The following is a 15,892-nucleotide window of genomic DNA, read 5'->3' on the forward strand; positions in this document are numbered from 1 at the left end:
TTGAAAGAAAATAATGATTGTAATGTTATAATGATTAAACAAATATATAATATATTTATAAACTATCATTGAGGACTGAAAACTAAATTGAAACAACTAACGATATTGGATTGTAACAAATCTGTGGTGGTAAGTGATTCTTTTTTGTACATATTCTAATAAAGTGAATATGTTAAATGTATTTAATGTTGTTTTTTTATACAATAAATATCGGTTGTCATTATTATTTTGATAGGTTCAAATAAATCAGTTTTACAAATTCTTTTAATATTTTTTATAATTTTATATGTTGTTTTAGAAATTTATTTTATACTAAATTAAAATTTAAAATTTTTACCAAAACACTTTGATTATTTAAAATATTTATTTCACTTAAAAAAGTATATTTTAAATTTTACATCTTTTTTCTTTTCACGTCTCTTCTTTCGTGTTAACTATTTAAGTAAATTATTGTTTGATATTAAATTTTCAATCTATATTAATGTCAAAGAGAAGAGATAGAATTGCACAAAATATATATATATATATATATATATATATATATATATATATATATATATATATATATATATATATAATGCAACTCTAAAGTTAAAATTTAAATGACATTTAAAAATATGAAAAATTTTAATCAAAGTAATTGAAATCTTAATTATTTAAGTTTGAACTAAGTATTTAACAGAATTTACAAGATTAAATCTTGTAAAAAAAAGGAGATTGAGAGAAAGAGTTCCCTCAAGATGGCCAACCAAATGCTTTACGAAAATTTAGTCATTTATAAAACCAGTAAATACTTTCTCCTAATAACAGTTATTCAAGAAAAAAACAACTTCGAATTGAATAATAATAAATACATAGTCTTCCCAAAATCACTGTAAAAAAAATTAATCTCTTCAAAATTCAGCTTACGTCTGCTCACTGCAACTTATCATTATTAGGTATAATTTATTCGTAATTAGTGCAAGAACCAGGAAAAAAAACACTCCTTCTAACAAGTTATATGTGCATCCCACATTTGTTTAGAAGAAATAGTTTAGCTAGTTAGCACTTGCAGGGTAAATTATGAAGATAATCTACAAAAAATGATTGGATGCCATGGTATCGAAGTGTGTTCTAGCGTTCCACTTCATGGATGGATTAATTCATCGACATATTATTTGGAGCAACATAATCATACATATTTGGCGAATAACAGATTTCAAAAGAGAAACTGAACAATCGATTGGATAGCCATATGAACACATTTCCACAGATAATCAATGCAATGCCCTCCATTAAAAGACAATAATCAATGAGTCAAGTAGTATTTTTTTCTTAAGCCCCTCAATAAACTACTGAAATAATATTCTTGTCTGAAATTGATAATAGAATTTCATTTATTTCCATAAAGATCTATTCTAATTTCTCATACATACAATGACAAAAGTTGCTTGTAACATACACTTCATTCTGCAACTTGATAACCCAATAGAAATTACAAACTTCTTCCTTTAATAATCACAACATGATCAATGGGCATGTAATCTGAGCACAGAAGATAATTTCAAAAGGATGAAAACAAGAGAAGAGGTAGGTAGAAGGGGTGAAAATCATATGCACAAATCAGAAGTATGTCCCTTTCCAACAGAAAGCCTAGTCAGGCAGAATTGTGTATTCACTTGTTCATAGAATGTGGATCATCTAGGACCTGACAGTTCATCTGGTTGGATGTGGGAAGTTGAATCTACTATCCAATTTGCTGCATTAGGGTGATGAATGTTGTTGTTGAAGTCTTGCCGGAAGGTCTCGTCTTTCTGCCATTGCTCCCATTTCTCAGCCAAACCATCACCTTCTAGCATTCTGACCACTTCAGACATCTTTGGTCTTTCCATAGGAGAGCCCTGTGTGCATAGCAGTGCCACTTGGATTAATTGCTCTACCTCCTCATCAATATAATTGCCCTGTAAATCTGCATCTACCAGTGTTTCCAATTTCCTGTCTTTGAGAAGTCCTTTAACCTGGTCTCAGAACAATGTCAGTTACCATCAATGATCAGCCATTCCTTGGTGTTAATATTACATATAACATGAGCAACACTCTAAGGAACAGTCAGTAAAAAGAGATTAATTTTTTTTTTACAGAACCCTCTACTGAAATGAAATGAGATTATCAAGAAACCAAGAAACAAGAAGGTGCTGAAACAGAATTGTTCTTAAAAAGTTAATTGAATTCTTAAATTAGTATAAGGCAAAGTTTCCAGGGTTGAAGCAGGGGCTCCAGAAAGCATGAATAAAAACAAATCAGCAAGGGACATAGTAAGCTTGATAATTTAGAGCATAAGGAACCATGTGAAGAGATTAATAGACAGTGCAGTTATCGTAAGTTGTTCAAGTACTAATTAAATATTTAAAGTAATTAATTCCTACCCAATCAAGCAACATGACATCGTCATCATTGGCAAGTCGAGCTAGATCGAAAGCCCTTTGTCCAGTTATGAGTTCAAGAAGCATCACACCATATCCAAAAACATCAGTCTTCTCTGAAGACTTTCCAGTTGAAAGGTACTCAGGCGCTATATGTCCAATTGTTCCACGTACAGCAGTAGTAACGTGAGTATCTTTATAATCCATAAGTTTTGCTAGACCAAAATCTCCAACAACTGCTTCAAATTCCTCATCCAACAAAATATTTGCTGCTTTGACATCACGATGAATAATCTTAGGGTCACAATGATCATGTAAATAAGCAAGCCCCCTCGCAGAACCCAGAGCAATACGCTTCCGTTCTGGCCAACCAAGTGGTGGTTGAGCCTCTTGACGTTCTTCAACAACAAGATCAACAAACACAAAATCAGTTTCAGTATAAAACTGCACATGCAGGAATTCAACATAAACAGCATTCATCTGTATTTGAAATTTTGAGCTATTAAGAAATTTGTTTAAGTTGCTGCCTGGAAAAATCTTGGAAACACGGAATTCTTTTTCTTCTATAACAAATCAAAATACACTAGAAATTATTTTGGCATTGAATACTATAACATTGAAACGAGAAAGGACAGGAGAGAAAAGTTCTATACATAAGAAAATTATGAATGAGTGCAATTCAAATAATAGGGGTACCTCGTAAACATGATGCTACACTTCCATTAGCCATGAAAGGATACACAAGCAATCGTTCAGTAGGTGTCATACAGAAACCACGAAGCCGAAGCAAATTACGATGCACAGCCATGCTGATCATTTCCACTTCAGTTTGAAATTGGAGCTCCCCACCCTGCGTACGTTCCTCTTTAAGCCTTTTCACTGCCACAAGAGATCCATCAGCTAAGCGTCCTTTATAAACCTTTCCAAATCCACCTCTACCCAGAATGTGTTTGTTACTAAAGTTATCAGTGGCAACTTGCAGCTCACGTAGCGAAAACCTTTTAAGTTGACCAAGGTGAACTTCAGGATCCTCCTCAGCTGCCAGTAAAGAACAGATAAAATATCAGCAAATAAGTTATGGCCATCATATCCAGCATTTATCGGTGTATATGTCATCTTTCTGTCATTCAACTAACCAGGAACATCAAAGAAATGATCCTGAGGTTTCCTTCTTCGCCAATAAGCAAGTGCAATTGCAGGGGCTGCAAACAACAGAGCAGCACCAGCAGCAACTCCTCCAGCAATAGCTCCAGTGTTACTATTTCCTGAAGAAAAGGATTGACGGATTAAATAAGAAATTATAACTCCATTCAAGAATTGTTTGTGATTGAATGGAATAAGAAACCCAAGATTTAATATAATTATACCCCCACTGTTAAATTCAACCACGAGACACCAACCCCAAGTAGTGAAATTTCTAAGTGTGAGGCATAATGCAACTGAGTTAGAGAAGCTGACATTAAGTTATGTTTGTCTTCAGGATACTGCTGTTGAAAAATATTCACCCTTTTCCATACAACTACAGAATAAATATCTAGAAAAAAAGCTGCATAGACTGTGCCTATCAATTATCAACGCTTACCTTTCTCCTCGTCCTTTAGGGGGAAAGGGTATCAGTGGGTAAGAGAAAAGTTTGAGACAGCATATAAAAGAAGCAAAGGTAAGACAAGAAAATCCCCATAGCATTAATATTAATAGACTTGTTTAACAAACCAATATTGGTGTTTGCTTAGCCGCATAAACTTTTAGGTCTAGTCGTCATTGTTATTTGACATTGTTTCAAGTCTAGTAGACCTAATAGAGTGGAGTTCAGTGTCATCAGAGCCGGGTTTTATAATCAAAATTTCAAAACAAAGTTTGAGTTCAGCTTTAATTCAAGATGGCTACGAACATGCTATAGTTATATTTTAAATTGAAGTTGTAACCTCAAGTTATTATTGATCAGTTTAAATCATTGCGAATGATAAACTAGCCTCGACAAACCTGAAGAAGCTGGTGGTGGAGTTGGAGAAGCTGGAGATGGAACGTTTTTTGGCTGTATCAAGCCAGGATTATTTTGATAACTGTGAAATGGAACATAGGATTAGAAAAATTTTCAGGTTGTCCCTCAACAATAACCATAGAAAATAACTTAATTATTTGTACCAACCTGATGGGGGTAAACAATGAAAATGAACCATTCACTGGGATATTCCCTGTTAGATGGTTGTTCGAGAGATCACTGTATTCCAAAATTACAGTTCATTCAGGTTACACATAATATATGAAACTAGTATAAATGGGAATGTACTTTGGCAGTAACTCAAGGAAAATGTAAAAATATAGGAGTGACACTCACAGAACTTGCAGAGAAGAAACATTTGTCAAAGTCATGGGTATGCCTCCTGTCAAGGTATTATTGTTGAGACGCCTATTTCAGATAGAAAAATGAGCAAAATAAGCTACTGATAGTGTAGTGTAATAAGAATATAACAGGAAACAATTTTCAAATATTTAAATAGAATAAATATTTAAAACCATCATAAGTTTATTACGCAGTAATGAAAAGAAAAATCATGAAGAATAGAAAAAGAGAAGGGAGAGAAGGATGTATTATTTCATTGTGTACAATATGATACAAGAGGATATATATATATATATATATATATATATATATATATATATATATATATATATATATATATATATATATATATATATATATATATATATATGAATGAAACTGTAACAGAAAAACAGAAAGAGGAGGAGAGAAGAAAGCATGAGCCGAACGGTAAACACAGTAAAGCCAAACGGTGTAGCAGTAAGGGACCAAACGGTATTACTGTTATCATATTTATTGGCGCAAAGAGAGAAGAATATTTCTAGTTTGTAAAGTGATTTGGCAAAAAATGAGAAGTATCTCTAACTCCGGGAATAGATGGCACTGATACATCATAACTCCTATACAAGTACATGAATGACTTAAATGATAAGGATTGGAAATTTTACAGGTAAGGCATCTCTAAATTTCTTCAACCCACCACCAACAGACACGCATAGCAAAATCCCTTTCACATAAATAAATTTGCACGGAAAGAATTATGTGAATAATTGGGGTTCAATCCTTCAAAATACTGTCATGCTCATAGACTTAATTATCTAAAATATGGGATGACAAAATATGCATAATAAAAAGTAATTTCAGCTGCCGCTATAATAAATAAAACTACACAACGGATCAGTCACAGCAGCCACTAGAAAAAATTTCATACAGCCATGTTGATAATGGTCCATTTCTTGAACATCACCGTCCAACAACCCCTCCCATCAATGTGGAAGTAAATGAACAATTATTGCATTAAACTTGTTGCATCTTTGACACAGAATTAATTGATCAGTGTAAACATGTGAAAAACACTTTATACTGCTTTCACCAGATTAAAATGGAAAAGTTGGATTAGCAAACCCCAAAAAAGAAATTGTCAATAAAACTCATGGTTGAACTCTGATAAGCTGGTCAAATTACATTTGTCCCCTCTTGTTTGGAAGATGAAAGACTTTGGTCCCCAAGAGTTTTTTAGTTAATTAAATTCCTTTATTTTTATAATCAAATGAACTTGATCCCCATCAAATTTCTTCCACCTAAAACCCTTTTATTCACAAATATTAATTCAAAATATTTATAAATTAAATATCTCTTGCTCAAAATTCACCAACCAAAACATCAAATGTCATTAAAAACTCTCAAATTTTTCCTTCTTCAAACCTTAATCTAAAATAATATAATATCCTTCAACTTTTATCAAGTATCCTCAAAGTTTCTTACTTCTGAACTTAAAAATTTATTTCCCATCCCAATTTGATCAAAAACCCCATCAGATATTTGGATAACAAAGTAACTTAACTGGCTAAACCAGACTTCAGAGTTCAAAATCACACACAATCAAAGATAGAGGGGCCAAAGGTGCAATTAAGACTACTTTTAACAGCATTGACCTCATGTATCTCACTAGATTGTGTGCTCACCTGGTCACACTAATGCATCAAGTAATAATAACAATAGCAATAGCGGCAATAGTAAAAATAGGAATGATACTTGTCCCATCTCCGCATGTATATCAAAGGCATTATTAAAACCTAAATGGGTACGTCGTAGGCTGCGAAATTTATCACTTTTGCATGCAAAAGTGAAAAAGAAGAATGAAGTGCTAAAGGGAGAAACAAAACGGAACTTAATTAAATAATTTTGCACTGCAAAGACATGAGAATAAGGATAAAATGCCATACAGGAAACGTAGTTTTGCAAGGTTGCCCAGCGTAGTTGGTATAGAACCAGTTAAATTGTTCAAGTACAGATCCAAGCTCACCAAGTTTGTCAAGTTCCCAAGCTCCTCTGGAATTTTTCCAGATATATTATTACTATAAAGTTCCCTGTCATTGAAAAACAACACTCAGATTTGTGTGGGTAAAATCATCCAACAAATATTTAAAAGGTGACAGAAAATATTCACAATTGAGAGTGGAAACAGACAAACAGATATTGATGGTTATGTACAATACAACTTTTCTTTGGCTTTAGCAACTCATACAACTATCTGTAAAACCCAACTGATATTAAGTAAGCCTGTTAGGGAGTTAATTGTATATAGGAGGAGGGGTAAAGTCACAGAGCCTAACTGCCTGGCAGTTAGGAATAGTTTCTGTTAATGCTGTTAGTAAGTGATATAAAAAGGGGGGATTAGTGGTTGGTTGGGGAGTCTTTGGAGTGTTATTGTTTGGCGGGAACTCTTGTAGTTCTTTGGAGGGAGGTTAAGCTCTCGGGTTACGTTGTATCACCATTCGTGTTGATTCGTTTCATTCTTTTCAATAAAAGGAGGCTGTATAATTCAGATAAATTGCCTTTGTGTGTATTCGAGTGTTTTTCCATAGGTTCTTGATCCCAAGAACCTATCATATGGTCCGACCTGCCGGATTCGATAGGAGGAGAACCAGTGATGGGTAGCGAGACGGAGGGAAGACTGGATAACTTGGAGATCACAATGGAGGGAATTAAAGAGGAGACCGCGGCAATCAGACGCGATTTGCAACAAATGATGAGGTTGATGAGTGGGGGTACAAACCATCAAGGGGGTGGTTCTGAGGGAAGCAGCAGTTCAGTGAATGATAATCAGGGGAGAGGCGATACTGGGGGAATATCGCACAACTGGAGGAAGAAAGTGGAATTGCCATCCTTTGAAGGCGGAGACCCATACATCTGGATCAATCGAGCCGAAAGATTTTTCGAAATCCAGAAAGTGGCTGAGGAGGACAAAGTGGAACTCGCTTACATTAGCATGGAGGGGAGCGCGAGTTATTGGTTCAAGTATTGGCGGGAGAAAGCCAAGAACCGGACATGGATGGGTTTGAAGACGAGGTTGATTAATCGCTTCGGGGGTGGGTCCAGGGGGACGGTCTACGAACAAATGGCCACTATGAGACAGGAGGGAACGCTTGAAGAGTTTGTAAGGAGTTTCGAGATGTTACTGGGTCAGACCCAGGGCCTGTCAGAGGAGTTGATTCTGGGTTTCTTCTTGGCGGGGTTGCGGGAAGACATTAAGGGCCAAGTCAGAATCCAGGGTCCCCCAGATTTGATGGTTGCGATTAGGGTGGCGAGAGACGTGGAGAGCGCCATAAACCGTGGAGGCGGAGGAGCGTGGAATGGGATCAAGGTGACTCAAGCGGGTACTCGAACCTCGGCGTCAATCTTAAGGGCTGAGGGAGATCGCAGTTTTGCGACAAGGATCGGCGGGACAAACGGAGTGGGCCCGGCCAGAAGAGACGGTTCGGCAGTGGCGAATAGCACCAACGCGAAGGGTAATAACACGACCGGAGGAGAAAACAAGAATCGGATGGTTAGAAACTTGCCCTACCCAGAGTTTCTAAAGAGGCGGGAAGAAGGGAGATGTTTCCGATGCGGAGGTCCGTTTGCACCGGGTCACCGATGTGCGGAAAGGGGGTTACGAGTACTGTTACTCGCAGAAGATGAGGAAGGGGAGTTGGAGGAAAGCGCTAACCTGGAGGTGAAACCCATGGAGCTCTCAGCATGTTCGGCGGAGGGTCTGACACCTCCCAAGACCATGAAGTTGACCGGGCTGATAGGAGGAAGACGCGTGGTAGTCTTGATTGACAGCGGAGCCAGCCATAACTTCATTAGCAGAAAACTGGTGGAGGAACTGGGACTTCCGATGGTAGAAACACCCTCCTACGCCGTGAGTCTGGGTGACGGGTGTAAGAGATGGACGAGCGGAAGGTGTGAGAAGGTGGAATTGAAGCTGGGAGAGGTGACGGTGGAGGAAGCCATGCATGTGTTTGAACTAGGAGGAGTCGATTTGATATTGGGTATTGCGTGGTTGGCAAAATTGGGGGAAGTGGTTGTTAACTGGAGGGAGATGTCCATGCAATATGTAGTGGATGGCGAGAAGATGACGATTATCGGCGATCCAGCCCTGGCTCGACAGCTGGTAGAGCCAGGCGCACTAGCAAAGATCACGGATGCTGAGTCATGGTTCTTGGTTTGGGAAATGTGCATAGTGGAACCCAGGGTAGACGGTGACGGGATGGCTGATTTGACGGGGCAGCAGCAGGCAGAAATCAGAGCAGTTCTGCATGCCCATTACAAGGTGTTTCAGGAGGAAGGTGGATTACCGCCTTCACGTGATGCGCAGCACCGAATAGTGCTTAAGGAGGGCACAAATCCTATAAACGTAAGACCTTATAGGTATCCTTTTTTCATGAAAGAAGAGCTGGAGAAACAGGTAGCAGATATGCTGCGAGCGGGCATCATTCGGCCGAGTCAGAGTCCGTTTTCCAGCCCGGTAATTTTGGTGAAAAAAAAAGATGGAAGCTGGAGATTCTGTGTAGACTACCGGGCATTGAACAAAGCCACTGTACCGGATAAGTTCCCTATTCCGGTAATTGAAGAACTATTGGATGAGCTTAAGGGTGCCAGGTTCTTCTCTAAGTTGGACCTAAAGGCGGGGTATCATCAGATACGGATGGGGGAAGAGGATATCCACAAGACGGCTTTCAGAACTCACCAGGGCTTGTTTGAATTTTTGGTGATGCCGTTCGGGTTAATGAATGCACCAGCAACATTCCAAAGTGCCATGAACAGATTAATGGCGCCCTACTTGAGGAAATGGGTGCTCGTTTTTTTTGATGACATCTTGATATACAGCTCCTCGTGGGAAGAACATCTCCACCATTTAAATTTGGTGCTGCAGCTACTGGAACAGCATATTTGGGTGGCCAATCCAAAAAAATGTGAGTTTGGGAAACGGAGAATTCAATACTTGGGACATCAAATCTCGGAGCAAGGAGTAGAGATGGACCGAGATAAGGTGAAAGCAGTGCTGGAATGGGAAGAACCCCGAAATCTGAAAGCATTGAGGGGATTTCTGGGCTTAACGGGGTATTATAGGAGGTTTGTGCAAGGATATGGGGAGTTAGCGAGACCCCTCACGGAATTGTTGAAAAAGGGGAAGTTTGAGTGGTCGGAGAGAGCCAGGACAGCCATGGAAACTCTGAAAGCTGCGATGACGTCTGCACCGGTACTGACGTTGCCCGATTTTACACAAGAATTTCACGTGGAGTGTGATGCATCAGGGAGTGGTGTGGGAGCTGTGTTAATGCAAAATAAGAAGCCCATTGCTTTCTTTAGCAGGGCGCTGTCTGAGGGGTCGCGTACTAAATCCATATACGAGAAGGAGCTGATGGCGTTGGTCATGGCCATCCAACATTGGAGACCCTATCTTCTGGGGAGGAGGTTTGTGGTTTTTACTGATCAGCGCAGCCTCAAATATTTGCTGGAACAGAGAATAACAACACACAGTCAACAAAATTGGATAGCCAAGTTGATGGGGTATGATTTTGAGATAGTTTATAAGTTGGGAAGCTCGAACAAGGTAGCAGATGCTTTATCCCGACGAGAAGAAGGTGGTATGGAGGAGGGAGAACTACGAGCCATCTCCAGGCCTTATTGGCATGATTTCCAAGAGGTTTTGAAAGAAGTGGAAGAAGATGTTGCGCTTTGGAAGATAATGGAGGACCTTAAGGGGGATCCAACTAGCCACGACGCATATACGTTGGAGAATGACCGCCTTCACTATAAAGGAAGGTTGGTTTTATCTGCTAAATCAAATTGGATTCCAAAGCTTCTAGCAGAGTTTCATGTGACGAGTACCGGGGGCCATTCTGGAGTGTTTCGTACCTACCGAAAAATTGCACAATCGTTATATTGGCCAGGGATGAAGAAAACAGTGACAGAGTTCGTCGCGGGTTGTGTGATTTGTCAGCAGCATAAGTACTTAGCTGCTTCTCCTCAGGGTCTTTTGCAGCCATTACCAATTCCACAAGCTATTTGGGAAGAAATAAGCCTTGATTTCATTGTTAAGCTACCCAAGTCACACGGGTTTGACGCAATACTGGTGGTAGTTGACAGGCTGAGTAAGTATAGCCACTTTATTGCTTTGAAACATCCTTATTCGGCTCGCACGGTGGCAGAGAAGTTCGTTCAAGAAATAGTAAGGTTACATGGGATCCCTATGTCAGTAGTCAGTGATCGGGACCCCCTGTTTTTAAGTGTATTTTGGAAAGAGCTCTTTAGGATGCAGGGTACTCAGCTCAGTATGAGCACCGCATATCATCCTGAGTCGGATGGCCAGACTGAAGTGGTGAACAGAATTTTGGAGGGATATTTGAGGTGTTTTTGCTCAGAGCAGCCAAGGAGTTGGAAGTTGATGCTTCCTTGGGCTGAGTACTGGTATAATACTAGTTATCAAAGTGCAGCCAGGTGTTCCCCTTTTGAAATAGTTTATGGCAGAGCCCCTCCGGCTTTGAGTCGGTTTATTCCTGGGGAGACAGCGGTGGAGTCGGTTGTTCAAGATTTGATGACAAGGGATGAAGCTTTGAAACAGCTTAAAATGCATTTACGGCACGCACAAGAGGTGATGAGTAATCAGGCAAATAAAAAAAGGAAAGAATCAGACATTAAGATAGGCGATTGGGTCTATTTAAAGATTAGACCCCATAGACAATCATCCATGCCAACTCGCTTACATCTGAAGCTATCGGCAAGGTATTATGGACCATTTGAGGTATTACAGCAGATAGGGAAAGTTGCGTTTAGGTTGCAATTACCAGAGGCAGCCAGAATCCATCCCATATTCCACGTTTCCCAACTGAAGAAAGCTGTGGGGGAGAAGAAAGTGGAAAAAGAGCTTCCAGCTGAGTTACAAGCAGATGGACCAATGTTTAGACCAGCCAAGGTGCTGGACAGGAGAACTCGACAACTGGGAGCAGAGGACATACCCCAAGTTTTGATAGAATGGCAAGAAGGGGGACAAGAGAGTGCCACATGGGAAGATGAGGTGACTATACAAGAGCAATATCCGGAGTTCAACCTTGGGGACAAGGTTGTTAGAGGAGAGGGGAGTAATGTTAGGGAGTTAATTGTATATAGGAGGAGGGGTAAAGTCACAGAGCCTAACTGCCAAGGCAGTTAGGAATAGTTTCTGTTAATGCTGTTAGTAAGTGATATAAAAAGGGGGGATTAGTGGTTGGTTGGGGAGTCTTTGGAGTGTTATTGTTTGGCGGGAACTCTTGTAGTTCTTTGGAGGGAGGTTAAGCTCTCGGGTTACGTTGTATCACCATTCGTGTTGATTCGTTTCATTCTTTTCAATAAAAGGAGGCTGTATAATTCAGATAAATTGCCTTTGTGTGTATTCGAGTGTTTTTCCATAGGTTCTTGATCCCAAGAACCTATCAAAGCCATTGGAAAATGCCAGAAGTTTCTGTTTCAACAGTAGAAAACAGGTGGTTAAGGCCTTTCGAATTTTTATACAGAATATGAGAAGGCAAACAAAAGCACACTTCATTGTGATTGTGAGTAGTTGTCGCTAAACCATATGAGTGCTTCCCTGATTTATCAGTTTCTTTCTCTTATAACTTGATTTACAGATTAAGCACATGTCCCTCTGATTCAAATTATTTTCTGTCATGTCCATCTGGTCTTCCAAATGAGGGGTTAATTACCACAATTTTAAGAAGGTATACAGTGGCTATATTTTGTGGTTGAGAAATAAAACAAACAAAAGATTATCTAATTACCTTTCTCAGATCCTTTAACCCTTTTCCTATTCAATGGTCATTGAAGAACAGCTCAAATCTTTTGCATGAATGAACAAGAGCTCAGTCTAAAATTAAAATAACTACCAACTGCCTTAAGTGGTATAGGGAATGCGGAAAGTGTGCAGTGAGCATTGTCTAAAAGAGATGCAACTTATATACTATATATTTTGAGGGTTAGGGGAAAGAGGATGGGTGTGCATGCACATGTAGGGGTGCCAAAGAGAATAAAAAATTAGGGAGATGCCATGCCACCCAATGTAGAGCTACTGCATATGAGATCCTTCAAAGAAAGTAAGAAGAAAGGAAATACGAGAGAATCAATCAAGAAATAAGTCTAAGCATGAGCTGCAGGAAAGAATCAAGTTGCTCAACAATATCATATCAGATTCATAACTTACAAGTACTGTAAATTAGTGAGCTGACCAAGTTGTGAAACCAGTTGACCAGAAAGGTCTGCATTTCCAAGATCACTGACCAAACACAAATAAATAATTCATCATGTAGTCAAACAGTGGTAAAACAACAGGGAAAAATCAAATATTAACTTACACACGGGTCACACTGTTATCACTATTGCACGTAACATGAAACCAAGTGCAGGGATTGACAAGAGTAGCATCCCAGCTTTGAAGAACATTGTTAGGATCAAGCAAGCTGCTCTTCAATGCATTCAGGGCATCGCCTGTGATGGGAAGAAAGAAGCAATATTCAGGTACAATCGTTCCCAAGATTAAATTGAATGGAGTAGGAGATCAAATGTGTTGCTATATCAGGGTGCAATGTGAAATTGTAAGATTCAGGAATCACAAACATGAAACCCAACTACAATTAGTAAGGCTTAGAATACTCCCCCTAACTACTTGCCAACAACTGAAAATGGAAAGCAAATGGAAAGAAACATCTTTTTGCAAGAATAAAACCACTTTGACAAGCCACTCTGAGATAATGAAGTCAATAAACTGTCTCACCGAGGCCATTCATCACAAACTATTCCAATACGAATTATGGTTAATTCCCTGAGCTTAACAATTCCCACTTCCCAACTAAGAAACGACGCTATGGACATCGTCCAAACCTTTCAACTATATATGATTATATTCTGCTTACTAAGATTACATCTAGAGAAGCACTGAAACTGAAATATACTCCAAGTCTAACATTAACCTCTCTAGTTCAATTTGTCAAGTAAATAACACATGCAGCAGTAATAATCAAGTTGAAGGACAACATATACCAGATCAAAAGGGGGCAAAAATAATAATAACACAATACAGTGAATTTTCCTAATCCTAGTCCTTTATAAAGCAGCTGTTTAATGAGAAGAGACATTTATGAAACAATTAAAACCTCAAAGAGTTAGGTAAGCACCCACCTTCCTGATTGCCAGAAGCCTTAAGTACCAAATCAAGCACCAAAATTGCCCAAACAAAAAAGGAAGTCATAAAAGATGAATTTACTCTCTCCATGCCTCTTCAACTTCATAAACAATTGACCTTTGTGATAATAACCAAGCCTTCATAAACAATTGCTTCCCTAAACCGCACGCCCCTCTTGATCTACATGACACCCATCAAGCTCAGAAACATCTTAACCTTGTTGGCCAACCCAAAATCGTACTGTGGGCAGCTTCAAGTCCTCTTCTTTCTCCACTTTCTACTCTTGCCTTGGAATCTGGAGCTAAAATCCCAATTGGGTGTGCGCAGGTTTAGCAGAAAATGCACAGAACGGCTTTGAGAGAGAAGGGTCGAGGAAAAGAGAAAGCTCAAGTCAACGAATGTTGCATCCTTTGTTGAGAAATTGCTGCTTCTATTCTAATTATTCTTTTCTTCTTTTTTAATTTTAAAAATTATACTATTACGGTTTTTCTTTGTTTTATTTACATGAATATGAATTATGAAGTATGAACTGTGATTAGAAAGTAAAATTCAGCTGAAAAATGCTAAGAAGAGAGAGAGAGAGAGTTTGGTATTTGGAACGGTAATAAATAAGAAAGTTGGGTCAAACACGCACGCTTGCACGCCTGTGACTGTCCCCACACAGTGCCCCAAGAAGCTTTCAATGTTCAAACTTCAATTCAAACATAGAACACACAAAAACACGTTTTTGTAAAAAATCATTAATTATTTTACTACAATTACTATAGTTTACAAAAGTTATTGAATAAATAATAAACACAATTATTACACAATAATTTATCTCGTAAAAAATTTACATTGTAGTCCTAAAATCGTGGTTAATCACTTTTTAGTCAAATAATTGTTGCTATTTTAACTTGCTCTGTTTTCAATTTTTTACTTGTTTCACGTTCTGCGTGTTACATTACATACATAGCTTAGCTGTTTCAACTTTTGAAAAATATTCATCACCATGCTACAAGCACGTTGTTGTTCACTTTTTCTTTTTATCTTTTTCTCTCCTCGTATTTCTTTTCTGTCTATTTCTTTTATTAGTAACTCTCTTGTACATTTCCATTTTCTTGTATATTTTGATACTCATATCTTACATCTTTTGATTGTATAAATCTATGAAATAGCATAGGATACCAACATTATTCCTCTTAGCATAATGTTATGCATTTGCGGATTTTAGTGTCAATACCATTCTACTATTAATCAGTATGGAACCGCATAGTTTAGGAGAAAATCATATTAAGTGCATAATCATTCTAATATAGTTGTTATAGTGTATATGTTATTTTAAGTAGAACGGTCAAAATGAGCCACTCTGTCCGATCCACTACGGATTGGTCATTTAGTGAGTCAACATAACCCTGCTCATTTATTAACGAGTCAGAAAATTTTGAACTTGGCTCGACCCACCACGGGTTGGTGGGTAAACCAGATTGGCTCATTGACTCACTTAAATACAATTTTTTTAAAATAAAAAAAATTAAAAACTTTTTATAATTCAAATCTAAACAAATTTCACTCCCAAGTGTTTAATTAATTTTAAAAATAAGGAATTTAAATAATTTTTTCAAGCAAAACAAATATAATAATAATTTTTTTAAAATAAAAATATAATTAGGTAGGTGGGTTGGTGGACTAACCCGGCCCACCACGAGTTTAACCCGTATGAACCGAATTGAAATCTAACCCGCATAACAAAATATAATTTTTTTAAACTCAACTCGAACCCGTGGTGAGCCTTATTAGTCCGCGGATTGTGACCCGTAAGCTCTAATATTAAGCATGAGAATTTTTCCCATTTTTTCCTTTTTTTTTAACACTTACTAAAACAGAATTGTTTACCTTTATTTGATGGTACTTACTCGTAATAAAAGTTATTATATTATTCAGTATATTTGTTTCATATTACAAATTTATTTTGTGACAAATATT

General features: G+C 38.0%; 1 protein-coding gene across 1 annotated transcript; it reads right to left on the minus strand.

Annotated features, from left to right (window-relative positions):
• Nucleotides 1–1,356: 1,356 nt before the first annotated feature.
• LOC108323433 (BRASSINOSTEROID INSENSITIVE 1-associated receptor kinase 1-like) lies at nucleotides 1,357–14,377 on the minus strand. Its single transcript, XM_017555891.2, has 11 exons — nucleotides 13,924–14,377; nucleotides 13,101–13,233; nucleotides 12,950–13,021; nucleotides 6,672–6,815; nucleotides 4,741–4,812; nucleotides 4,552–4,623; nucleotides 4,386–4,465; nucleotides 3,539–3,667; nucleotides 3,099–3,440; nucleotides 2,406–2,800; nucleotides 1,357–1,997 (listed from the first exon to the last, which is right to left on the minus strand). The coding sequence occupies exons 1-11, from the start codon at nucleotides 14,015–14,017 to the stop codon at nucleotides 1,677–1,679; spliced, it is 1,854 nt and encodes a 617-aa protein (XP_017411380.1). The 5' UTR covers nucleotides 14,018–14,377; the 3' UTR covers nucleotides 1,357–1,676.
• Nucleotides 14,378–15,892: the final 1,515 nt, after the last annotated feature.

This window comes from Vigna angularis, chromosome 6, assembly GCF_016808095.1.
Source record: "Vigna angularis cultivar LongXiaoDou No.4 chromosome 6, ASM1680809v1, whole genome shotgun sequence".
NCBI classification, from domain to species: Eukaryota; Viridiplantae; Streptophyta; class Magnoliopsida; order Fabales; family Fabaceae; genus Vigna; species Vigna angularis.